The following is a 24,812-nucleotide window of genomic DNA, read 5'->3' as shown; positions in this document are numbered from 1 at the left end:
CTTAGAGGAAGACAAGACTGAATCACTTGAACTCACCTGGTATCCCTCCCCAAAAGCCACTGCATAGACAGCCCTCTCCGCTGAGTAACTGGACTCTTATTCATAAAGAAGGTGCTATAATCTCTGGCCGCCTGTTTAATTCAGATATTCCAGACAGGACTTTCCTTGGCAGTTCTTTCTGGACTCTACCCAGAGTCTCTCTTGCTGCCGTCAGACTCCTGTCCTTTGATAGGTTGCTGCTTTCTCTGTATCACAACCCTTCAAAGCCTGTTCCTCTCAGCTGAGGAAGAAAGGGAGCCTAGGCCCAGGGTCCATAGGGCGGACAGACAACTCATAAGGGTGGGGAGGTGACAGGCGAAGTAAGGAAAGCCCCCTTCCTCTGCAGCCCCAGCTCCGGGCCTGCTGACTCAGGCAGCTGATGTAGCGCCCGGCCCTGCCGGGGCCTGCTGCCTCCTGCACACCCGGGCCCTGGACTTGGGAAGTGGAAGCCTGGAGGCAAAGGGAGGCAACTGACACAGGAACTGAGTCAGGATCCACACGCAGGCCAGAGCCAGCTGGAGCTCAGGCCGCCTGGCTTCTGCAGAAGGGGTAGGGCGGAGGAGTGGGGGTGTGCTGAGGACCTGGAACTTGGCTGTGAACCCCCTGCCACCCCCCCAACAACATGCTCCCTTCTTGAATGTTGAATAGAGCAGTTCCTAATCTGCCAGGCCCGCCTTCTAGGCTCCCAGGGCTCTGGAACCTTCTGATCCCCCCCAGGACTTGGGGAAACCCAGGCTGATGACAAGCAGAGGAAATCAAGGCACCTGGGCCAGAGGAGGCCACAGGAAGGTTCTAGAGGAGAGAGAAGGCCATATGCAAATTCCCCTATGGAGACCCCACAGCAGGGGCTGATCTTCTCCCCCCTCCTTCAGTTGTGGGCTTTGAACTCTGGGCCTGGGCGCTGTCCCTCAGCTCTTCAGCTCAAGGCTAGTGCTTTACCACTTGAGCCACTAAACCACTTCTGGTTTTCTGAGTGGTTTATTGGAGATAAGAGTCTCATGGACTTTACTGCCTGGGCTGGCTTTGAACTGCAATCTTCAAATATCAGCCTTCTGAGTAGCTAGGATTACAGGCTTGAGCCACTCGGCACCCGACAGGGGCTGATCTTTCAAGGCTGATTTTGTAGAGCTCAGCTCATCAATAATACTGTGTGTGGTTTAGTAACAAAGTTGGTCGGGCTTATTTCACATAATATTTACTTCCCTCTTGATTCCCTCGAGCTTCCCAGGAGCTCATTTGCATCCTCCGTCGCCCCATTCTCATCTCTATAAGAACTGAGGTCCACAAAGGTCATGACCACAGAAGCTTATAAAAAATAAAACTCAGAAGCCGGGCACCAGTGGCTCACGCCTGTAATCCTAGCTACTCAGGAGGCTGAGATCTGAGGATCTCGGTTCAAAGCCAGCCCAGGCAGAAAAGTCCATGAGACTCTGATCTCCAATAAACCACTAGAAAACCAGAAGTGGCTGAACAGGTAGAGCACTCGCCTTTGCAGGGACAGTGCCCAGGCCCAGAGTTCAAGCCCCACGACTAACAAAAAAAAAAAAAAAAAAAAATTAACTCAGAGCCCGATGTTGGTGGCTCACACCTGTAATCCTAGCTACTCAGGAGTCTGAGATCTGAAGATCACAGTTCAAAGCCAGTCCGGGCAGGAATGTCTATGAGACTCTTATCTGGTTTCACCAGAAAACCTGGAGTGATGCTGTGGCTCAAGTGGTAAAGCGCTCACCTTGAGCTGAAAAGCTGAGGGACAGCGTCCCAGCCCAGAGTTCAAGCCCTACAACCAACCAAAAATAATTGAACTCAGGGCTGGGCACTGAGCCGGGCGCTGGTGGCTCACACCTGTAATCCTAGCTACTCAGGAGGCTGAGATCTCAGGATAACGGTTCAAAGCCAGCCCGGGCAGGAGAGACCGTGAGACTCCTATCTCCAATAAACCACCAGAAAACCGGAAGTGGCGCTGTAGCTCAAGTGGTAGAGCGCTCTCCTTGAGCTGAAGAGCTGAGGGACAGCACCCAGGCCCAGAGTTCAAGCCCCATGGCCGACAAAAATAAATAAATAAATAAAAAAGGGCTGGGCACTGGTGGGTCACGACTGCAGTCCTAGCTATTTAGGAAGTTGAGATCTGAGGATCACAATTCAAAGCCAGCCTGAGCAGAAACGTCTACAAGACTCTTATCTCCAATAAACTACTGAGGAAAAGGTGGAAGTGGCACTGTGGCTCATGTGGTAGAGCAGTAGCCTTGAGCACAAAGAGGTTCAGGGAGTTCAAGCCCCAGGACCAGAAATAAAAAAAAAAATCAAACTCAGCAGTCTAATTCCAAAGATACTAGGATATTTCTGTCTCTTAATGAAAAACAGTAAATATTTGCCATTCATAATCTGGAAAGAATAAATAAAAAAGGAAAGAAAAGGTTTGGGGGTCTCACTACCTAAAGATAATCTAAGTAAATTGGTATTTTAATCCAGGCACTGAGACTGGCTGAGATTTTTCAGGAGACTGATCAGTGGTTGAAGGCAGCCCTGACAGAAATATCCATGAGAGGAACTGGGAAGGTGGCTCAGTGGTAGAGCGCTTGCCTTGCATGCATGAGGCCCTGGGTTCGATTCCTCAGCACCACATAAGCAGAAAAAGCCAGAAGTGGTGCTGTGGCTCCAGAGGTAGAGTGCTAGCCTTGAGCTGAAGAGCTGAGGACAGCGCCCAGACCCAGAGTTCAGGCCCCACGACTGACCAAAAAAAAAAAAAAAATCCATGCAACTTAGCTCAACAGCCTTGACCAAAAAAAGCGTAGCAAAAATATGTGAGTCAAAGCCCCAGTTCTCGTGCATGCGTGTACACGCGCGCACACGCACACACACATACACACAAAGTTGGTATTTTAGTATAATTTAGTATAATTATTTTCCATCCTTTTCTGTGTCAATGCTCCAATTTGAGCCAAGCCTTCAGGAATTTGGCCTAAAATCCCATTGGCTTCCTGGGAAACCACATAGCCTAGACATGTCCCTGCTTTTTTGTTTTTTCTTGTGGTGTTAGAAATGGAACATAGGGGCTTCTACATGCTAGGGGAAAGCACTCTAGCCCTGAGCTACAACCCCAGTCCCCCACTTTTTCTTGTGGCAAACAGATGACATCTTCAGTCTTTGGGGTTCCCACCAGAACAAGATGAGTACTCAGATTTCAGAGGCCCCAGGAGAGATGCAGGCCTGTGACATGATCGTAGCTCAAGGATTAGACTGGATCCCAGAAAGGAGGTGGGGCCTCACCCTTGAGCCCCATCTGAGCTTTAGGTAGAGGCAGGAGGGACCAGCAAGAATCCACCCCCACAGGCTCAGTGCCAACTGTCTTAGGTAATGCTCCTGGTGAAGCTTGAAGACAGGGCTTCAGCAACTTAGCCCTCCACCTGTGAAGCCTGAGGGGCGGGGGGGCAGGTGTTATACTCAGAAGGGGCAAGGAATCTTTTGGGTGACAGACTGGGGGACACTCAAGTCACTGAGCTGGAATTGCCACCCCATAAAACAAAATGGTATGCGTCATTGCTGCCTCCTTTTCCTCAGCCCTGTCTCTCCCCGGGGTTGCTAGCGTCCCCCCTGGGGGAACCAAACGGAGCCGGTCGGTGGCCTGCTTCCAGCCTCTGACAGAGGGCCGTCTGAGTCAGGCATGAAAGTGGGACAGCAGAGGAGCTGGGCCTCCACCCTCTGCGAGCCCTGCTGATACATGATGGCAGACAGTTGGGAGGGAGGGGGCAGGTGACCTGGTGTGGACAGCCAGAGGGTAAACCTTCAGACAAGTGGCAACAGGCCACCAACTTGAAAGGGAAAATTGTGCTGTGATGGGGAAGGTGTCCAACAAACCCACTGGGTGACTAATTACAAAGCCTGGGCTGCGGCGTCAGAGGCCGCTTCGCTTGTTAAAAGACTTCTTCATTAAGTGGCACCCTGAAAGCTGCTGCCTGTGAACTGGGGAGCTCAGGGGGGACCTTGGGAGAGGAGCCCAGGCGACAGAATGACCTTTAAGTAGACTCAGGAAGAAAACTGGGTTTCTCACTCAGATACTGGCTGGAGTTCATAGGTCAGAGGCCTCCACAAGAGAAAATCCCAAATGAATGAAGTTGCAAGTAGGAAGAGGACGAGTCAGGTTGCTGCTAGCTGTAAGACCTGGAGCAAATCTTAGCCCCTGTGGAGACCATGATATCAAAACGCTTGGAAAACGGTACCAGTTCTATGGACACCTGTGTTATCGCTCACCTGAACCAAGTGGAAAAATGTCCGGTAGACAGCCAGGGGGCTGAAGCCGTCCTTACCCCAGGAAGGACACTGAAGGAGGAGCTGATCTGAGACTCTGGGGTAGTCTCCTAATATGGGCATCTCTGTAACGGAGCCCTGAACAGCAGGGGGCAGCACAGACCCAGAAAGGTGCCTGTACAGGTGGGGCCCACGCCCCGATTTCGCCTGCTGACTGTCCTGATGACTCACCCCCCACATCCCAACCCTTTTACCTTTAAGGAAGAGCCGGAAAGGGTGGGGGGGGGAAGGAGGCAGGTCCTGGGCCCCAGTCCCGCCCCTGTCCCACCCCACCCTTCTCTAGGCCATGCCACCCAGCCAAAAGGCAGAGGGAGAGCAGGAGAGGCACAGAATCCTGCATTGGTCCAGAAGCAGCCAGTTAGTCCACGGCCTGTCTCTGTCTATCTGTCACCAGAGCCATGGAGAGAGCCAGTCTGATCCAGAAGGCCAAGCTGGCAGAGCAGGCTGAACGCTATGAGGACATGGCAGCGTTCATGAAGGGCGCTGTGGAAAAGGGTGAGGAGCTCTCTTGCGAAGAGCGCAACCTGCTCTCGGTGGCCTACAAGAACGTGGTGGGTGGCCAGAGGGCTGCCTGGAGGGTCCTGTCCAGCATCGAGCAGAAGAGCAATGAGGAGGGCTCGGAAGAAAAGGGCCCTGAGGTGAAGGAGTACCGCGAGAAGGTGGAGACGGAGCTCCGGGGCGTGTGTGACACCGTGCTGGGCCTGCTGGACTCCCACCTCATCAAGGAGGCCGGGGAGGCCGAGAGCCGGGTCTTCTACCTGAAGATGAAGGGTGATTACTACCGCTACCTGGCCGAGGTGGCCACCGGTGACGACAAGAAGCGCATCATCGACTCTGCCCGGTCAGCCTACCAGGAGGCCATGGACATCAGCAAGAAGGAGATGCCGCCCACCAACCCCATCCGCCTGGGCCTGGCCCTGAACTTTTCTGTCTTCCACTATGAGATCGCCAACAGCCCCGAGGAGGCCATCTCCCTGGCCAAGACCACGTTCGACGAGGCCATGGCTGACCTGCACACCCTCAGCGAGGACTCCTACAAGGACAGCACCCTCATCATGCAGCTGCTGCGAGACAACCTGACTCTGTGGACAGCCGACAATGCAGGGGAGGGCGGCGAGGCTCCCGAGGAGCCCCAGAGCTGAGTCTGCGCACCTGCCGCCGTCCACCTGCCCCGGCCCTGCCCTCCAGTCCCCAGCCTGCGGAGAGGACTAGTATGGGGCGGGACCAGGCCCTGCCCTGACCCTTCCCGAATGCTCTGCCCCAGGGAGGAGGCAGGGGGAGCCATTCAGCAGAGGTCATGGGGCAGGGATCCCACTCTTCATACAGCTGGGGGGGGGGCTCCTAAACTACCGGTCAGCCTGTCCTCTGCTCTCTGCACCCCCTTCCTCCCGACCCCATCTCTGGCCCGGCCACTTCGTCCCACCCCGTGCTTTCGTCCTGTCCCTGCTGTCGTGTCCCATCCCGTGGCTGGGAACTGGAGATGGGCGCGTGTGACTGAGTGAATGGAGAGGGAAAGCAGGTCTGCTGGGTGTGACCACGTCTCCTCTCAATAAAAGCTCCCCCGTGACACCCCTGTCTGCTCCGGTTATTGGCCTTGGGCTGGGACTGGGCCTGTCCGGGCGACCCTGGCGCTGAGTGAGGCCCTGGCCTCCCGGGCTGGCTGCGGGCGGGACTTGGGGGCCAGTGGCTCCCGGTGAGAAGTTGGGGTCCGGCGCTCAGCGCCGCGGGGCCCCACCTCGCTCCGATCGGGGGGGCGCGGGGCGAGGCGGGCGCAATGGCGGCGCTGAGGCTCCCCAGAGCGGGGGAGCGGCGCCGCGGGCGGGACAAGCCCACGAGTCCCAGCAAGTGCTCGGATCCGAGCCGAGCCAAGTGCACGGCGCCGCCATTCAAAACCCAGCTCGAAGAGGGGACCGCCCCCCAGCGGGCGGCCCTGGGGACGGAAGGGTGCGGGCAGGCGAAGGAGCCCGCGCAGGGTGGGTAGAACCGCGGGAAGCCAGGGCGGCCTAACCCGCGGCCTGCAGGGACAAGCTGGGACCCGCGGCCGCGGCGCCCCGCCTCGAACTCACGCGGAGGCGGGGCATGGAACAATACTGCCCAATCACAGGAGGGTATTACTCCCGGGTGCCGCCCCTAGAGCCCGAAGGGAGTGAGCGGCGAGCGACTGGGCAGCGACTCGCTGACGGAGAGGCGGCGCTGCCACTCGCGGAGCGCCGGTGGGCGGTGCCTCCCCGGTTTCATTCCGACAAGTTGCCGCCCGCCCGGATGTAGAGCTCAGCTGCACCGGGCGGGGTCGTGGGGCCAGCCCGGCCCTTTGAGTCACCCACTCACCTGGCGGTGGCTGGGCTGGGCTGGGCTGGCCGGCGGCCGGGTGGACTGGGAGAAGGCCATCAGAGGCCGCGGGGGCCCCTTCCTTGTTTCTTTCCTTTTTTTTTTTTTTTTTGTCCGTCGTGGGGCTTGAACTCTGGGCCTGGGCGCTGTCCCTCAGCTCTTCAGCTCAAGGCTAGCGCTCTAGCGCTTGAGCTACCGCGCCACTTCCGGTTTTCTAGTGGTTTATTGAAGATAAGAGTTTCAAGGACTTTCCTGCCTGGGCTGGCTTTGAACTGTGATCCTCAGACCTCAGCCTCCTGAATAACTAGGATTACAGGCGTGAGCCACCAACGCCGGGCTCCTTCTGTTTCTTAAGAAGCTTGAATTAGTGTCTGCAGTAAACCAGAGTGGAAATCTGGGGCTCTGGAATGCGGGAGGTGGCCTTCAGCCTGCGACGCCCAAGGCTCAACTTTGCTTGCCTTTGGGTCCCCCTTTGGAAAGGAGGATTAAAAAGTACCTTGGGCTGTGCCTGTAATCCTAGCTACTCAGAGGCCTAAATGGAGAGGTTCTCCACAGACTGGAGGTCCGATCTAGGTAAAAAGTTTGCAAGATTCCATGGCAGCCAGTCCACTGGGGAGTGGTGGCTCCTGTCCTCATCCTAGCTACAACGCCTTCGCTTTGTACCATTGTGGTCCAGCCAGGCTTGTGTTTCCGTTGGAAACGTACCTACAACAAAAGGGGCTAGAGATGTGGCAATATATATATAGTAACTGCTTAGCAATCAGGAGGCCATTAGTTCAAACCCCAGTAACCATCCATGTCCCTGGAAAATGGGCAAGGGCTTCCCAGTTTCCACATGAAACTAAAAGAACTTGAGATCATTCTTTTGAGTGTGTGAAAAGAATTTCAGGGATCTTATGTTACATAAGGTAAAAGCATTACCAAGAGTTTATTTTTGCGTAACAGGTTAAAGGAGAAAGAGAAACATTTCCTGCTCCTCAAGCAGGATTTTTTAAAAAAATTCGGTGCCCATACTGGGGCTTGAACTCAGAGCCTGAGTGCTGTCCCTTAGCTTTATTGCTTAAGGCTGGTACTCTACCACTTGAGCCACAGCTCCACTTCCTGGCCCTTTTTATATTTATTAAAAATAACAGACTGGCTGGGAATGTGGCTTAGTGGTAGAGTGCTTGCCTAGCATGCATGAAGCCCTGGGTTTTATTCCTCAGTACCACATCAACAGAAAAAAACTGGAAGGCCCTGAGTTCAGGGCCAGGGTGCACACGCACTAATAATCATTATTATTTTCATCTCTTCACCAATCTCTCCTGCCACAACAAGAAAAAAAAATGAAAGAATACCTTCCTCTTAGAAAAGCTGTGCAGTTTGAAAAAGCAATGCCCAAAAAGGAGTCCACGCTCAGAATGTTAGCGGGACTGGGGATATAGCTTAGTGACTGAGCTACTGCCTAGCACCCCATTAGGCCCTGGGCTCGGCACCAAACAAAACGAAAAACAAAACAAGAAAAAAGATTGCCAATTAATCTTTCCAACATCAGCCCAGAATTTATACAGCATTTCTTTGACCAAAGCACAGCTATCAGCCCTGAGGAAAAGTTAGACCGCCAGTCTCCTCCGTTTTCTATACAAGGGTCTCAAATCTGTCACACCTAATCTAGAGGGGAAAGCTCCAGGCCTATTCTGGTGCCTTTGAGGGTCCTGTTTCCTTTCTTTTTTTTCCTGATGTGTTCAGTTCCAAGGTTCTAAGCCCAGAGACTTTGGGCGGGCAGGGCAGGCTGCTCCCTCCAGTTCTGGAACTGACCTGGTTTCTCTCACCAGACAGGTCCGGTGACTTTCTCTTAATGGGGTAGGTCCTGGGAAAGAAACTTCTTTCTTGTCTCCAGGCTCTGACTTTGGCCTATTGGCTCCTGACCACTCATGATTGCCCTATATGGGGAGAAATGAACTGCCTTACTATGTTGGTGTGGAAAGATTGAAAAACAGATGCTGTGGACTGACAATCACCAAATCAGAAGTTTTTGGGCTTCTGACCATAATGATCCTAAATCTGTCCAGCCCAAGCGGGAAAGTCCATGACACTCTTTTTTTTTTTTTTTTTTTGGGGGGGGTTCCGGTCATGGGGCCTGAACTCTGGGCCTGGGCACTGTCCCTCAGCTCTTCAGCTCAAGGCTAGCGCTCTACCACTTGAGCCACAGCGCCACTTCCGGCTTTTTTCATTTTACTTATGTGGTGCTGAGGAATCAAACCCAGGGCCTCAGGCATACAAAGCAAGCGCTCTACCACTGAGCCATCTTCCTAGCCCTGTCCAAGACACTCTTTATCTCCAATTAATCACTCAAAGTGGTAGAGTGCTAGTCTTGAGTGGAAGAGCCTAAGGGACAATGCCCAGGTCCTGAGTTCAAGTATCAAGACTAATGAAAACAAAAACAACAAAAAATCCAAATTTAAAAAGAACTACAGGGCTGGGAAGGTGGCTCATGGTAGAGCGCTTGCCTTACATGCATGAGGCCCTGGATTCGATTCCTCAGCACCACATATGCAGAAAAAAAAAAGCCTGAAGTGGTGCTATGGCTCAAGTGGTAGAACGCGGCTAGCCTTGAGCTGAAGAGTTGAGGGACAGTGCCCAGGCTGAGTTCAGGCCCCACGACTGGACTCCCCCCCCCAAAAAAAAAAAAAAAACAAAACAAAAAACAACTACAGTATTCTGTGCTGTTCTGCTCCTGTTGTTTTGGACCAAGAATTAGGAACCAGGGGGGCAGAACTCAAGTTGTACAGTGCAGGCCACAAGCAAAAAAGCCAAGCAAGAAGAGCACTGAAAGGCCTGCAGTTCAAGCCCCAGTTCCAGCATAAAAACAAATCACTACACAGATAAAATAAAATGTATGTTCTTTGAATATATCATCTAGCCTTTTTCTTTCTCTGTTCTCCATCTTACTCCATTCCAGTGTCCAGCAAATGGCCTTAAGTGATAAAGTAGACTGCTTTCCTGGCTCACTCAGAATTTAGTTTTCCTTAAACTAGTCGCATTCTTTCTGTCTCTAAATGCTTCACCTGCTCACAGGCCCACTCCGCCCCCAATGTCTGCTTGGCGTGGTGTGGGGAAGGCAGGTTTCTGCAGTGTACATCTCCTTTCCTAAGAGCGCCCCTATTCCCACCTACCCACTGAGTCAGCAGCCAGGAATGTCTGTGGGGGTGGCAGACAGGCATGTCACCCTGGGGGTGCCAGAGGCTGATTCATCGCTCTTCTCAGCCCAGTCTTCCCCTTACAGGGCTGGGAACTAGAACCCTTTGTCTGGAGATAAAAGGGAATCCTGGACTCTGGAAAGCATGGAGTCCTTAAATCTAGGTTTTTATCAGCTTTGTATTTAGCAAATTATGGTATTCAATATTTGCTGGAAGGGAAAGATGGAAGGAAGAGAGGGAGGAAAGAAGGAAGACACAGTTTCTCCTTTTTCAGAGCAAAGGTAATCTGAAATCTTGTCTGACGATAGAGGAGACTTTTAGCTTAAAAAAACAAAAAACAACAGATCATATGACCCCTGGTATGACTTACAAAATTGGGGCCAATCTTACTCAAGTCCCATCTTCCTTACTCGCTGTCTGACTTCACAAAGCAATGTGGACTCCACATTGCTCTAGGACTGAAATATTGGAAGAAGTTGGATTTGATGCTTCATTGACAATTTTTTTTTGGGGGGTCCAGTTGTGGGGCATAAACTCTGGGCCTGGGCGCTGTCCCTGAACTCTTTAGCTCAAGGCTAGCTCTCTACCACCTGAGCCACAGCGCCACTTCTGGCTTTTTCTGTTTATGTGGTGCTGAGGAATCAAACCCAGGGTCTCTCATGCATGCAAGGCAAGCACTCTACCACTAAGCCACCTTCCCAGCCCCTTACTGTGTAGGCTTGTCCAAAGCATTTTAAGCAGTGCTCACCTTTATCCCACTCAGCTGGAACTCAAATCATCAGCCCAGCCCATCTTAGTCCACCTGAACCCCAGGACTTCTGGAGCGTATGTTAGCTCCCGAGCTGGAAATGTAGCACAGTGGGTTGGAAGTGAAGAATATGGCTTCCCCATCCTTGGCAGATGTGCTGTTAGGAAGGTACATGTTAACCTGGGGTCCTCCCTTCTAAGCAGGACAGGAAGAGGGTATGGCAGCCCACACCATGTTGGGTAGGGGCTCCACACCCAGGATTAAGAGAAAAGGAAAGGGTAGGAGGCCTGTATGAGGCATCATGCTGGAATGTATCTGAAACTACTCCATTTCCCTCTCCAACTTTTTTTCTTCTTTTGTTGGTCATGGGGCTCAAACTCTGGGCCTGGGCATTGTCCCTGAGCTCTTCAGCTCAAGCCTAGCACTCTCAGACACAGTGCTGCTTCTGGATTTTCTTATGTGATGCTGAGGAATTGAACCTAGGGCCTCATGCATGTAAAATAAGCCAAGCACTCTACCACTGAGCCACCTTCCCAGCTCCTCTCCAAGTTCTTGAGAAAGGCAGAGAATCTCTACAATCTACCTTTCCTTACTTCCTGGAGACCCTAATGGAACTAAGACTTCCTGGGTGAGCATTTTGCTTATTCAGATAGACTGAGTACGTACCTGCGCTGTAGGCTTTGAGACCTTACCCTCTCTCTTAAGCATCTTTGTCAGCTAAGAGCCTTTCCAATGAGCTTAGGTTCATCTTCCATGTGTTGCGGTCCTCTCATTCAGTCAGGAAATGCAGAGATCTAATGTAACTGCCTATCAGGGATGACCGGGAAGAATGACAATAGGAAAGCACTGAAGTATTATGAATCTAGAACTCAGAATGTCTAGGACTTTAACATAGGTTAAAAATCAGACTCACCTGGGCACCAATGGCTCACGCCTGTAATCCTAGCTACTCAGGAGGCTGAGATCTGAGGATCACAGTTCAAAGCCAGCCCAGGCAGAAAAGTCAGTTTATCTCGAATAAACCACCAGAAAACTGAAAGTGGTGCTGAGTACTAGCCTAGAGCTGAAGAGCTGAGGGACAATGCCCAGGCCGAGTTCAAGCCTCATGACTGACCAAAAAAAAAAAAAAACAACAAAACTTGGTAATGGGGCTGGGAATGTGGCTTAGTGGAAGATTGCTTGCCTTGCATGCATGAAGCCCTGGGTTCAATTCCTCAGTACTATATAAACAGAAAAAGGCAGAAGTAGCGCTATGGCTCAAGTGGTAGAGTGCTAGCCTTCAACAAAAGAAGCTCAGGGACAGTGCACAGGCCCTGAGTTTAAGCCACAGGAATGGCAAAAAACAAACAAAACCCAAAACAACAACAAAAAACAAAAACAAAACAAAAATAGACTTAGTAATGACTTACAGACTAGCTATGGGCATCTGGCTAAGGAAACAAAGTGATATAACCAAGCCACCAAATATTAGGTGCACATTCAAAAAGCCTTTGTCAGTCCTGGGCACAACTTCCAGCTTTTTCTGCTTATGTGATACTGAGGAAAGGAACCCTGGGCTTCATGCATGCTAGGCAAGCATTCTACCACTAAGCCACCTTCCCAGCCCCTATGTGTGTGTGTGTGTGTGTGTGTGTGTATATATATATAATTATATGGAATTATATGTAACTGAAAAGATATAAAATATCCCAATTATATGTATATGAGAAGACTTAAAGGATGAACAAATATGTATATACTTGAGTAGATTTGTTGATTGTGATGCTCTTCTCTTACCCTGTACATTTCACATGGAAGTAGACACATTTAGAACCCTCTTCCCCTGAGGGTATACAGGGAACACCAACCCCTTGTGCTATCAGAAACTGTTTTTACTCAAAAGCAAAGAACCTAGCTGTCACACTAAGGCCTGAAAATAATTTTGGATTTCTATCCAACCCCACTGCATAACTCTAGAGGATAAATGCTGAGGTGTTTGAATATGAAGCCATAAAGTTAGAAACAATGCCTTCCAGCGTGCACACGTGGGTCGTTTGGGTGAGAACTAAGGCTTCTGTGATGGCTAAGCATCAAAACCCACAACCACAGCCATTGATACTACCTTAAAAACATGCACCCACCCTCATGCCCAGATGAGGGATGTCCAGCAGCCAGGGCTCTAGGCTCCATAGGTGACTCACAGCCAGCCCCAGGCTGTACCTCCTGGCCTCAGTTTCCCTGGCTTGCTGTGTTGGTACCCCACCTACTATGCAGAGTATTAATAGGGGTGAGGCACTTTGAACTCCTCAGATGAAAGCAGCCGGGGAGGCTGTACCATCATTATCCCCGCTAGCGCCAGGCGTGGGAGCTGACGTCGGCTACTTTGTACTGCCCTAGCCGCAGTGGGCTCCTCACAGCCTCTGTGTTGGCCTCCAGTTATGGCTGTCCAAACTCGGAAGCAAAGCCCAAGCACCTGCTTTTGAATTTAAACTTTTTTCTTTCTTAGATTTCTTCTTAAAATCTATGCCAGAGAGCTGAAAATGTGGCTTAAAGGTTAGAGTGCTTACCTAGCACACACGAAGCCCTGGGTTCCATTCCTCAGCACCAGTTCCTCAGCTGGAAATGGCGCTGTGGCTCAAATGGTAGAGTGCTAGCCTTGAGCAAAAAAGCAGCCCAGGGACAGTACCCAGGCCCTGAGTTCAAGCCCCAGGACTGACCCCCCCCCCCAAAAAAAAAATCGATGTCCGTGCTAGGGTTTGAACTCAGCCTCGTGTCTGTCAGGTAGGTACCTACCACTTGAGCCACGCTCCCAGCCCTCTCCCTTGTTCTGTGATCCAGTAGTCATTCATCATTTACAGGTGCCAAATTCTGTCTCCTGACTGACTACAAATCCTGTGGGCTCAGGGCAGTAACTCTACCAATAAGTATGCCTAAGGAGGAACATTCACAATTCAGTCAGCAAAGTGGGCTGAGAGCTAGGCTAAATTCAAACCCATCTGTTTTCTCAGACAAAGTAGGCAATGGCTTGGTGATAATCCCCTTCCCATCTCTATGGGTTGCTGTGAAAGCCACAGGGATTATTCAGTGCAGCTGCAGGCCCATCCTAACCTCTAGGCAGTCCCTCTACTCCAGGTTACAACTGCAAACATCAAGTCCATGGTGCCACCTACTGGTTGAATGTATGAACTACATCCCACTAGCAGCAAAAACAGCCAAAAAGCAAGCAATTGTGTATCCCAGCTTAAGCCACCTTAACTTTAGCATACTCTTGGAACAATTGCCCTATTATACACTGAATATTTTCTTTAAACAACTCACTTTGCACACATCATTCAATTTTGAAGTAAACTTTAATAGTGCCAGGGAGCGAACTAGCACATTTGCTAGGTTGGTAGGGCTCTAACACTGAGCTACATCCCCAGCCCACATTTTCTTTTAAACTCTTGACACCTGAAATGATAAACCATGAAATACAATGAAAATAAGGTGTAGCTAGGGAGTGTCACTCCTGAGCATCTAGGATTACAGGCGTGAGACACCATCAGGCCTGTACAAAGCCTGTCGCAGATGGGCTCACCAGCAATACTGCAGTAACAAGAACACAGGGCTGGAGTGTCAAAGTCCCAGGGTGCCAACTCCCGTGCTCTGAGAAAACACCTCCTAAATAACGAAGCAAGTCTCCTCACAAGGAGTTCCTTTTTCTACCCCAAACCAGAGATGAAAAAGTTTGAAAGCCACAAGAAGTAGAAAATAGCCAGGTGCTAGTGGCTCATGCCTATAATCCTAACTACCCAGGAGGCTGAGATCTGTGGATCATAGTTCAAAGTCAGCCTGGGCAGGAAAGTCCCTAAGACTCATCTCCAATTAACCACAAAAAAGCCAGGAGTAGAGCTGTGGTAGAGGCCTAGTCATGAGTGAGAAAGCTCATGAACAGCACCTAGGCCCAGACAGAGTTCAAACCCTCGGGACAGGGGGCGGGTAGGGGGGGTGGACATAGAAAATAAACTCTTAAATAAGCACTCCAACACTCCAACACAGTCCAAGTCGAGCCGGTCTTCAGCATCCACCAGCACTTCCTGAAGGCAGCACTTAGGCCCCAAGGCACCACTGTGGCGGGTGTTCTGCTCTTTGCCTTGTCTGGTTTTCTGTCCAGAAGTGCTTTGTAGAACCACTGCCCCTTCGCCAGGCTCTGCATGCTGGCCGAAAGGACTTGCTTTAGGCTCCATGGCCGGCTGTGTCTGTCCACTGTTCTCCTGGGCCTCTTAGTCGCTATAGCTGCATCGTTTCCTGCTCCACGGACTGGTCTGAGGACCCCAAGTACTTCTCCTGGATGCCCAGTGTGCTACAGGAGGGTGCGTTAAGGCTGATGGCACAGGACTGGCTTGGCAAGTGTATGACCTCTACAGATGCCACCCTCCAACCACGGCTGGCCGCTTCTTCCCCTCCTCCTCCCTTCCTCCTGTCTATAAACAGGAACCAGGTGGCCCTGAGAAGCCTCTAGCATCCCACCCAGACTGTTCCCAAATGTGCTTGCCATTGCAACTCATTTGTGCTAGAGAGCTTATTTCCTACAAGTAAAATGCCTGACACAAATCAGTAGGTGTTGGCTGACACTGTTTTCCTCCTAGCCCAAGGAGCTGTCTCTATCACCTGGTAAATCTGTCTCTATCACATGCTAAATTTGAGACAATTAGCCTAGAGGGCCTGGACTTCCTTTCCTGCCTCACACAAGGCCTGTGACCTTGACAGACTCACCCACTGGTCACTAATGCAGCTACAAAGGTCTGGTGGAGTCTTGCACAGCTGTGGAGATCCAATGGCTCCCTCAAAGCACACCGGCAAGCTCTGAGCCCATTAATGACACATCTGCCCTCTCCTCTTTTTTTTTTTTTTTTTGCTGGCTGTAGTGCTTGAACTCGGGGCCTGGGCACTGTCCCTGAACTCACTTTGCTCAAGGATAGCACTCTATTACTTTGAGTCACAGCACCACTTCTGGTTTTCTGGCGGTTAATTGAAGATTCTTTTTTTTTCCTTTTGGTCAGTCCTGGGGCCTGAACTCTGGACCTGGGCACTGTCCCTCAGCTCTTCAGCTCAAGGCTAGTGCTCTACCACTTGAGCCACAGCTCCACTTCCAGCTTTTTCTGCTTATGTGGTGCTGAGGAATCGAACCCAGGGCCTCATGCATGCAAGGCAAGCACTCTACCATGAACCACCTTCCTAGCCCGGAGATAAGAGTCTTATAAACTTTCCTGCCTGGGCTGGCTTTGAACCATGATCCTCAATCTTGGCCTCCTGAATAGCTAGGATTACAGGCATGAGACTTCAGCACCTGGCTCTGCTACCTTTTTCCTCTTCCCGCTCCTAATAAACAGCACTATCACCCATCCCTCTAGGCAAACATCTATCCCCTAACCACTCGGTCACAAACTACTATAGTCTGCATCCTTAACACTTTTCAGTCTCTATCCATTTTTTTCTATTATTTTTTCCCCTTTGTCAGTCATAAGGCTTGAACTCAGGGCCTGAGCACTGTCCCTGAGCTTTCTGCTCAAGGGTAGGTTAACTGGAGATAAAACTCTCATGGGGATTTTTCTGCCTTGGCTGCCTTCAAACTTCAATCCTCAGATCTCAGCCTCTTGAGTAGCTAGGATTACAGGCATGAGCCACTGGCGCCCAGCTTCTGTAAGATTCCAATTAACCACCAGAAAACTTGAAGTGGTACTGTGGCTCAAAGTGACAGAGTGCTAGCCTTGAGCAAAAGAGTTCAGGGCCAGCACCCAGGCCCTGAGTTCAAGCCCCACAGCCGACAAAAAAAAAAAGTGCATCTTAGCAGGTCACACTGTTTCAGAGAGATGGATCAACACTGCCCACCCCAGAGCTGAAGTCTACCTCTTTTCTTTTTTTGCAGGGCTGGGTAGGGAAGCCAGTGTATCAAGCATGCCAGGCAAGCACTCTACCACTGATCAGCACACACATCCACACTCTTCTGAAGGGCATTCAAGCCGTTCACTGCCAGTCCTGCCGACCTCATCTGCACTCTAGCATCTCCCTCACACATAACACATCAGGTAAACGGAGCCCTTGAACTTCTCCCAATAGCCAAATCCCCTTCCATTTCTAGGCCTTTGTATCAGTTGATTCTCTAGTCAATATCTGTCAACTCTATCCCTGCTGATGACAATCCTGCCTCCAGGGTTGGACATGTAGCCAACCCTGTAGCCTTCTTTTTTGTTTTTGGGCCCGGTTGTGGGGCCAGAACTCTGGGCCTGGGTGCTGTCCTCAGCTCTTCAGCCCAAGGCTAGTGCTCTACCACTTGAGCCACAGTGCCACTTCTGGCTTTTTTTTCTGCTTACGTGGTGCTGAGGAATCGAACCTAGGGCCTCAAGCATGCAAGGCAAGCGCTCTACCACTGAGCCACCTTCCCAGCCCAACCCTGTAGCCTTCTAAGGGACCAGACTTCATACATATTAAAGTCACCAGAGATGGGGCTGGGAAGGTGGCTCAGTGGTAGAGTACTTGCCTTGCATGCCTGAGGCCCTGGGTTCGATTCCTCAGCACCACATAAACAAAAAGAAAAAAGCCAAAAGTGGGCTCAAATGGTAGCGAGCTAGCCTTGAGCTGAAGAGCTGAAGGACAGTGCCCAGACCCAGAGTTCAGGCCCCACGACTGGACCAAAAAATTAAATAAATAAATAAAGTCACCAGGGAGACTAATTGGTCAGTATGAAATCAGTCAAAACTGTACTTCCTGTGTTTTTTGTTTTTTTGCCAGTGTTACGATTTTTTTGGACTTCTTACCCTTGCTCAGCTGATTTACTCTACCACTTGAACCACACCCATACTGGAAATGAACTTCCTCCAGATCTGAAGCCTCTTGAGTAGCTAGGATTAAAGGCATGAACCATGAAATACCTTTCTGTGACCATTTCCAAGTCCCTGTCTCCTCTTGGCTGTGGCTGAGAGTAAGGATACGAGGAGAAGTGGAAGTCAGCACCCATAGCAGCAGACATCATGGCCTCCAGGCTTCGCTGCTCCTGGACTCCAAAACAGTAGCCATTGGCTTTATCCACAGCCTGCAGGACTCTCTGAATGCTGTCTTTGTCCTGAGAAGAGAAACAATTTTACAAGTAAAACAGAGGTGTTAGAACTATACCAAAAATCCTATAATCTCCAAACATACTCTCCCATTTCACCTGCTGATGCAGCTGTATGTGTGACTTCCTCAGCCTAGAACAGTTCTATGTACATTGACTAAAACCTACCCTTCCCAACCACCAGCCTACCCAGATTAGAACACATCAGCTCCTCAGTGCAACTTAGTCCCCTGGCTGTATTCTCATTATTGACAATACCTCTGCTCTCTTAGAAATAAATTCCCAGGCTAGGCACCAATGGCTCACATCTGTAATCCTAGCAACTCAGGAACCTGAGATCTGAGGATTATGGTTCAAAATCAGCCTGGACAGGAAGGTCTGTGAGACTAATTTCTAATTAACCACCAAAAAGCTGGAAGTGGAAATATGGCTCAAGTGGCAGAGTGCTAGCCTTGAGCACAAAAGCTCAGAGACAGCACCCAGGCCCAGAGTTCGAGACCCAGTTAAGACACAAAGAAGGAAAGAAGGAAGGAAGGAAGGAAGGGAGGAAGGAAGGAAGGAAGGAAGGAAGGAAGGAAGGAAGGAAGGGAGGGAGGGAGGGAGGAAGGAAGGGAGGAAGGGAGGAAGGGAGGAAGGGAGGAAGGGAGGGAGGAAGGGAGGAAGGGAAGGAAAGAAAGGAGGAAAGAAAGAAGGAAAAGGAAAGGAAAGAGAGGGGGAGAGAGGAAGGAAGGGAGGGAGGGAGGAAATAAATGCCTAGTAATTTATCTGTCCTCTACTCAACCACCTACCACTTAAGGTCAAGGAGTCAATCCTACATTACAATACACTGTAAGTAAATGTGTCACTTATAACTATTTTCTTCACTCAAATCAGTAATAATAGCTATTACACAGATCAAAATAATACATGTATAGTCCCAGTACAATGCCCAGCAGAAAAAGCCTGAGTAAGTGCAGTTAAGAATGTATACTGAAGCTGGGCACTGGTGGCTCACACCTGTAATCCTAGCTACTTCAAGAGGCTGAAATTTGAGGATTGCAGTTCAAAGCCAACTCAGGCAGGAAAGTCTGTGAGACTATCTCCAGTTAATTACTCAGAAAAAGCCAAAAGTGGTCTTGTGGCTCAAGTGGTAGAGTGTTAGCCTTGAGCAAAAGAAGCTCAGGAACAGTACTCAGGCCCTGAGTTTAAGCTCCAGGACCAGAGGAGGGGAAAAAAAAGGATACTGTACCTCTCCTTTTCACAACAGAGGAGAAAAGTATGGCATCAGAAAGGGAAAAAACAAGCTGGGCACTAGTGGCTCACTCCTGTAATCCCAGTTACTCAGGAGGCTGAGATCTGAGGATCATTGTTCAAATCCAACCTGAGTGGAAAGTTCATGACACTCTTATTTTCAATTAACAACCAAAAAAAAAAAGCAGCAGAACCGTGGTTCAAATAGTAGAGCACTAGCCCTGGGGAGAGGGGTGGAACTCAGGGACAGCACCTAGGCTCTGAGTTCAAGCCCCAGGCCTGGTGCGTGCACGTGCGCACGCGCGCGCATACACACACACACACACACACACACACACACACACACACACACACACACACACACACACACACACACACACACACACACACACACACACACACACACACACACACACACACACACACACACACACACACACACACACACACACGGGAATTAGGTGAAGCCTACTTCCTACAGAAACATATCTAACATATACCTGTGTCTCTTAGATTAGCTTTGCAAGGGCAAGTTGAGAAGGATAGGAGTTAGGTACGATTTTGCAAAGTCATCAAAAAACACATGTATGTAAATGGGCCCTGTTTCTGGTCTTGAGGTTGCTGGCTGATGACTTTGTTGACTCAACTCATTTTTCACTCCAGGAATACATATAGGAAGAACTGACAAGGCAGAAATTTGTTCCACCTACGTCACTACTGTTGTGCCCACCACAGCCCCTGGTTCTAAAAGCAAGGGACCCCAAAACACACCCAGGATAAAGACCATTGTTTTAGCCCTCACATCGTTCTATGCGTTTGGCTAGTGACCTCTTAGTACCCAATACCTGGATGTTGAGAGGGATAAAAGAGACCAGGCTGTAGTCTTCAATAAGCTGCACCAGTTTCTCGTTGAGCTGACGGTAGTGGCTGAAGAAAGGGTCAGAAGCCAGGTGGTCAAGCAGGTAGGAAAGGTCCAAGACCTCCGTGTAGTAGTCAAGGTTGAAGGCTAGGAGAAAAACCAGGATTCAGGAGCAACTTGCCTTAGGCTGAGGACTAAAGAGGAGCTGAGACTAGAGGACTGTGGGTCTGGCTTAATGGTAGACTGACACTCTGGCTAGTGAGCGTGAAGCCCTGGGGCTAAGCCCAAGGGGAAAAAGGTTTGGATGGAATGTTGTGGTATAGCATCTGAGAATATATGAGGCCCTAGGACATTTTTTCTTTTTTGTCAGATGTGGAGCTTGAACTCTGGGCCTGGGCACTGTCCTCAGCTCTTCACCTCAAGGTGAGCACTCTACCACTTGAGCCACAGCGCCACTTCCGGTTTTCTGGTGGTTCATTGGAGATCAGAGTCTTACAGCTTTTCCTGCCCGGGCTGGCTTTGAACCGTGATCCTCATATCTCAGCCTCTTGAGTAGCTAGGATTACAGGTGTGAGCCACCAGCACCCAGTTTAGTACTTACATTTTCTTCTTTTCCTTTGTCTTTATTTTATTTTTATTTTTGCCAGTCCTAGGGCTTAAACTCTGGGCCTGGGTGCTGTCCCTGAGCTTCTTTTGCTCAAGTCTAGCACTCTACCATTTGAGCCACAGTGCCACTTCCAGCTTTTTTTCTGTTTATGTGGGTACTGAGGATGGAACCCAGAGCTTCATGCATGCTAGGCAAGCACTCTACTGCTAACTAAGCCACATTCCCAGCCCTTCCTTTTTCTTTATTCACTCAAATATTCCTTGCTACAGTGACATCAAGTTACTAAGAACAATCCTTGGGTTTCACCAGCTGGCTCTGCCACTCACAGTCAGCTGTGGAGACCTCTACTTCATGGAAGTACTTTAAGGATTCAGAAGGAAAGTAGATCTCCTTAATTGTCTATTCCTGCCCAGAAATCTCAAGCACTGAGGTGAACTAAGGGACTCTGGGCCAAAGAGGGTCTTCTAAGGTGCTGATATCCCTCCATCTCCTGACTTGTAGCTAGCTGATGGGCTCCATCCTTACCACAACACCAATGCCATGCTACTTGCCCAACAACATCCCTTCCTGCTCATATGATAGTCATTTGGCCATTCTTTAGGTTTCTTTATGGCTTCAGATTCAAGGAACCAATGCCTCCAGCACAGCAGAGCAGTAATTTGGTAAGAAAAGAAATGTGGAAGCAGTGCGCCGGTGGCTCACACTTGTAATCCTAGCTACTCAGGACGCTGAGATCTGAGGATCGTGGTTCAAAGCCAGCCCGGGCAGGAACATCCGTGAGACTCTTATCTCCAACAAACCACTAGAAAACAAGAAGTGGCGCTGTGGCTCAAGCGGTAGAGCACTCGCCTTGAGCTGAAGAGCGCAGGGACAGAGCCCAAGCCCAGAGTTCAAGTCCCATGACCGACAAAAAAAAAGAAAAGAAATGTGGACAAGCCGGGCGCTGGTGGCTCACGCCTGTAATCCTAGCTACTCAGGAGGCTGAGATCTGAGGATCGAGGTTCAAAGCCAGCCTGGGCAGGAAAGACCGTGAGACTCCTATCTCCAATAAACCACCAGAAAACCGGAAGTGGCGCTGTAGCTCAAGTGGTAGAGCGCTCGCCTTTGAGCTGAAGAGCTGAGGGACAGCGCCCAGGCCCAGAGTTCAAGCCCCACGACCGACAAAAAGAAAAAAAAAAAAAAAAAAGAAATGTGGACACTGGGACCTCACAGGACACCTCTGCTTCTTGCTAGCCTGCTTTTCCATTTCCTCCACATTATGCTTATCCTCTCTCCCTTGGGTATCTCTGCCACTTGATGTTACAACTATAAGGAGGCTGGCTTTCTATAAGTCAAGAGCAGACCCTCCCCAGACTTCCCAGTCACCAAAATTGTGAGAAATAAAACAAAGCTTTGGGGCTGTGAATGTGGCTTAGTGGTAGAGTGCTTGCCTAGCATGCATGAAGTCCTGGGTTCGATTCCTCAGTACTACATAAACAGAAAAGGCCAGAAGTGGTGCTGTATCTCAAGTGGTAGAGTGCTAGCCTTGAGCTAAAGCTCAGGGACAGTGCCTAGGACCTGAGTTCAAGCCCCAGGACTGGCCAAACAACAACTAAATAACAACAACAAAGATTTTTACTCCTACTAGGCCCTCTGTCTAGAAGAGTCCCCCCTCAGCTGGCACTATTTCACCACTCCGGATCAGTTCAGGTGCCATGCTTCACAGCACAGTGCTGTGAGTTAGCACAGTGCTAACTCACCACACTTCATTTCATTTCTTCCCAATCACTCATTGTCCTTTCTATCACTTTACTGTGGTGCCTGTACTCGGGGCTTCAACTCAAGCCTTTTCACTCAAGGCTGGCATTTTACTTGAGCCACATCTCCATTGCTGGCTTTTTGCTGGTTAATTGGAGATAAGAGTTGCACAGACTTTATCCTCAGATCTTGGCCTTCTGAGTAGCTAGGATTACGGGTGTAAGCCAAGCTCCTATCACCTTGTTTTAACTGCTTCTATAACACATATGACCACCTGTAGCTCTCTTCTCCGAATTCTGCAATAATATCCAGCACAAAGTCAAAGAGCAACAGGCAGGACCTATTTTGGCTATTCTCACCAGACCACGCATTGTCCCAGAGGCAGCTTCAGCTGAGATCTGAGCTTCATGCCAGCCCAGGTCCTGCCCTGCTCCTTCATGTCTGAAATTCAAGCTCTTACCCAGCTTCCCATAGTGTTCAATGAGGTCCATCTTGGAGAGGAGGTTGACATGTGGCAGTTCCACATGCAGCATGGTGGCCAGGGAGGTGCACAGTACTGAAATGAACTTGGCTGGGTCTGTGCAGTAGTGAGAATCCACAAGGTGGACAGCTGTCAGCTGGGAGGGGAAAAGACAGGGCAAATGTGACTTGGGTTGGGGCATGCAGGGAACCTCTGGGACTGTCTCCCTCATCAGATGGGAGCTGCAGGACCGAGTGAAAGCCTTCCCCAATCATGTCTGCTTGCTTTGTTCTGTTCTCTATTTTGTTCTAATGGCTGTGCTCATGTCTTTCCTCTAGGAGATACGTGAAACACGTTTTCTTACAAGACACCTTGAGCAGAGCCTCCCAGTGGGCAGCAGGTTCAAATTCTGCTTCCACTGTTTCATCTGTCTCCATTCTTGCTATGTAGGACAGGTTGGCTTCCAACTTACAATTTTCTTGCCTTAGCTTCCCGAATGATGGGATTACAGGTATGCACCATCATGCCCTTGCTACCTTCATTCTTTCTTTTGCTTTTGCCCATCAACTTAAAAATCTACCAGAGATGGGGCTGGGAAGGTGGCCCAGTGGTAGAGTGCTTGCCTTGCATGCATGAGGCCCTGGGTTTGATTCCTCAGCACCACATAAGCAAAAAGCCGGAAGTGGCGCTGTGGCTCAAGTGGTAGAGCGCTAGCCTTGAGCTGAAGAGCTGAGGGACAGCGCCCAGGCCCAGAGTTCAGGCCCCACAACCGGACCCCCCCCCAAAAAAAAAAATCTACCAGAGACACCTTCCACATAATCCTTCCAAAGATCCTGATAGACACGAGTGTCCATTTTACAGATGGAAAAACACTAAGGTTCAGAGAGGTGTCTTACGCAAATCACATAGCGAGCAGCAGCAGAGGTAAAATTCGACCTCAACTTATTCCAAATCAAGGCAACCCCTATTGCCTCGTGTGACACGGGGACGTGGCCTCTGTTCTCCTGTCTCAGTTGCTCCCTCTGCAAAATGGGCCTGGGCCTGCCCCGACCCAAGACGCACCCTGAGGTCCCACTGAGCCATCTGGGAGAAGATGTTGCGCAGAGCGCCATGGTGAGTGCAGAGTTCCACCTGGCCTGGGCAGTCGAAGAGCAAGTAGTGGCCACGGAGGGGTTCGAGCTTGGCGCGCAGCCAGTCCAGGTTAGCTTCCAGGTACTCCATGCAGTACAGCAGGCCGCCATTGGGCCCCAGGCGCAGCGCGTCCATCACGTCGCCCAGGGCCACCAGCTCGCCCACGTCCACGGCGCACTCGTACGGCAGCCCCTCGTTGGCCGGATCCAGATTCACCACTGCCACGCGCCGGCCCAGCGCGCGCAAGAACTCGCTCATGCCCAAGCAATACGTGGTCTTCCCCGAGCCCGGTGGGCCGATGACTGCCTGCCCGAAGGCGGTGGCCGGAGCAGCCCCCGCCATGGAGGAACGGGGCCCAGTGGGGAAGCAAAACAGTCGGCTGCGTCCGAGCCGCGCGGCAGGCGGCGTGCCCTCGTCTGGTACTTCACTGGGAGCAGACCGCGGCGTCCCGGGGTTACCTGAGAACGGCTGCCCCCAACCGCCCGGCACCGAAACACGCTCCTGACTTCCGGGTGCCGGCGGAAGCGGCCCCTGAAAGGAAGTCCCGCCTACACCGCGGTGACGTATCGCTGGGGGACGGGCCCGTGCCGCCGCGTCCTCCCACGTGGGTGGCGCGTCCTGCGCGAGCTGGCCGGGCCTTCCTGGATTCTCCAGCCTTCTCTTGGAAGACAAGGGAAGATAAGGAGTCGCAGACATTCTTTATTCTCGCGTTCTGTTGCAAGCCTGGGTCACCCGAGGACTCGCCCTGCCCGTCTCCAGCCGTGAAGGGAGAGGCGATGTAAGAGCTGGGGGAGACTGCAGGCCAGCACGAAGCCTCTCCTCCTTGTCCTTTCCCTTTTCTGGCTTTCCTGGCCTGCTTGTGACCTCTGACAGTCCGGCTTTCGCAGGCTCTGGGGCAAGCCCAAACAAACTAGAATTAGGAGACCAAGGAGCAGCCATTAAACAAACCCTTATCTCCAAGAGGAGAGACAACTTTTGGGGGTTGTTTTTGCTTTTTTAATGTCCTTGAGGTAGAGAACTAAGCACCAAGTTTCAGTGGCACAGATTGCTGCTTCCAGAATCCTTTGTGCTTCAGTGAAAGTGAAGGCCCAGGTAAAGGGCCCCACGCTTCAACTAG

General features: G+C 50.7%; 2 protein-coding genes across 2 annotated transcripts; one reads left to right on the top strand and one right to left on the bottom strand.

The window, feature by feature from the left end:
* The first annotated feature begins 4,640 nt into the window (after positions 1 to 4,640).
* Positions 4,641 to 5,913, top strand: Sfn (stratifin). The gene has a single exon (XM_070036977.1). It carries the CDS (start codon positions 4,743 to 4,745, stop codon positions 5,484 to 5,486), a length of 744 nt encoding a protein of 247 aa, XP_069893078.1. The 5' UTR covers positions 4,641 to 4,742; the 3' UTR covers positions 5,487 to 5,913.
* Positions 5,914 to 13,890: 7,977 nt separating this feature from the next.
* On the bottom strand, positions 13,891 to 24,391 carry Gpn2 (GPN-loop GTPase 2). Its single transcript, XM_070037540.1, has 5 exons — positions 23,627 to 24,391; positions 22,565 to 22,721; positions 19,747 to 19,907; positions 17,550 to 17,680; positions 13,891 to 14,920 (listed from the first exon to the last, which is right to left on the bottom strand). The coding sequence occupies exons 1-5, from the start codon at positions 24,389 to 24,391 to the stop codon at positions 14,848 to 14,850; spliced, it is 1,287 nt and encodes a 428-aa protein (XP_069893641.1). The 3' UTR covers positions 13,891 to 14,847.
* Positions 24,392 to 24,812: the final 421 nt, after the last annotated feature.

This window comes from Dipodomys merriami, unplaced genomic scaffold (genome assembly GCF_024711535.1).
Source record: "Dipodomys merriami isolate MVZ:Mamm:240054 unplaced genomic scaffold, mDipMer1.0.p SCAF_28, whole genome shotgun sequence".
NCBI lineage: Eukaryota > Metazoa > Chordata > Mammalia > Rodentia > Heteromyidae > Dipodomys > Dipodomys merriami.
This window is presented reverse-complemented; position numbering and strand designations above follow the sequence as displayed.

Bases quoted from the DNA above. Each gene is read 5' to 3' on its own strand.
- Sfn (XM_070036977.1), top strand. From the start codon at position 4,743: ATGGAGAGAGCCAGTCTGATCCAGAAGGCCAAGCTGGCAGAGCAGGCT.
- Gpn2 (XM_070037540.1), bottom strand. From the start codon at position 24,391: ATGTCTGCGACTCCTTATCTTCCCTTGTCTTCCAAGAGAAGGCTGGAG. The intron at 22,722-23,626 runs GTGCGTCTTGGG...TTCCCCTCCCAG, and splicing joins TGGCTCAGTGGGACCTCAGG to CTGACAGCTGTCCACCTTGT. The intron at 17,681-19,746 runs GTATTGGGTACT...TTCTCTTCTCAG, and splicing joins TTATCCCTCTCAACATCCAG to GACAAAGACAGCATTCAGAG.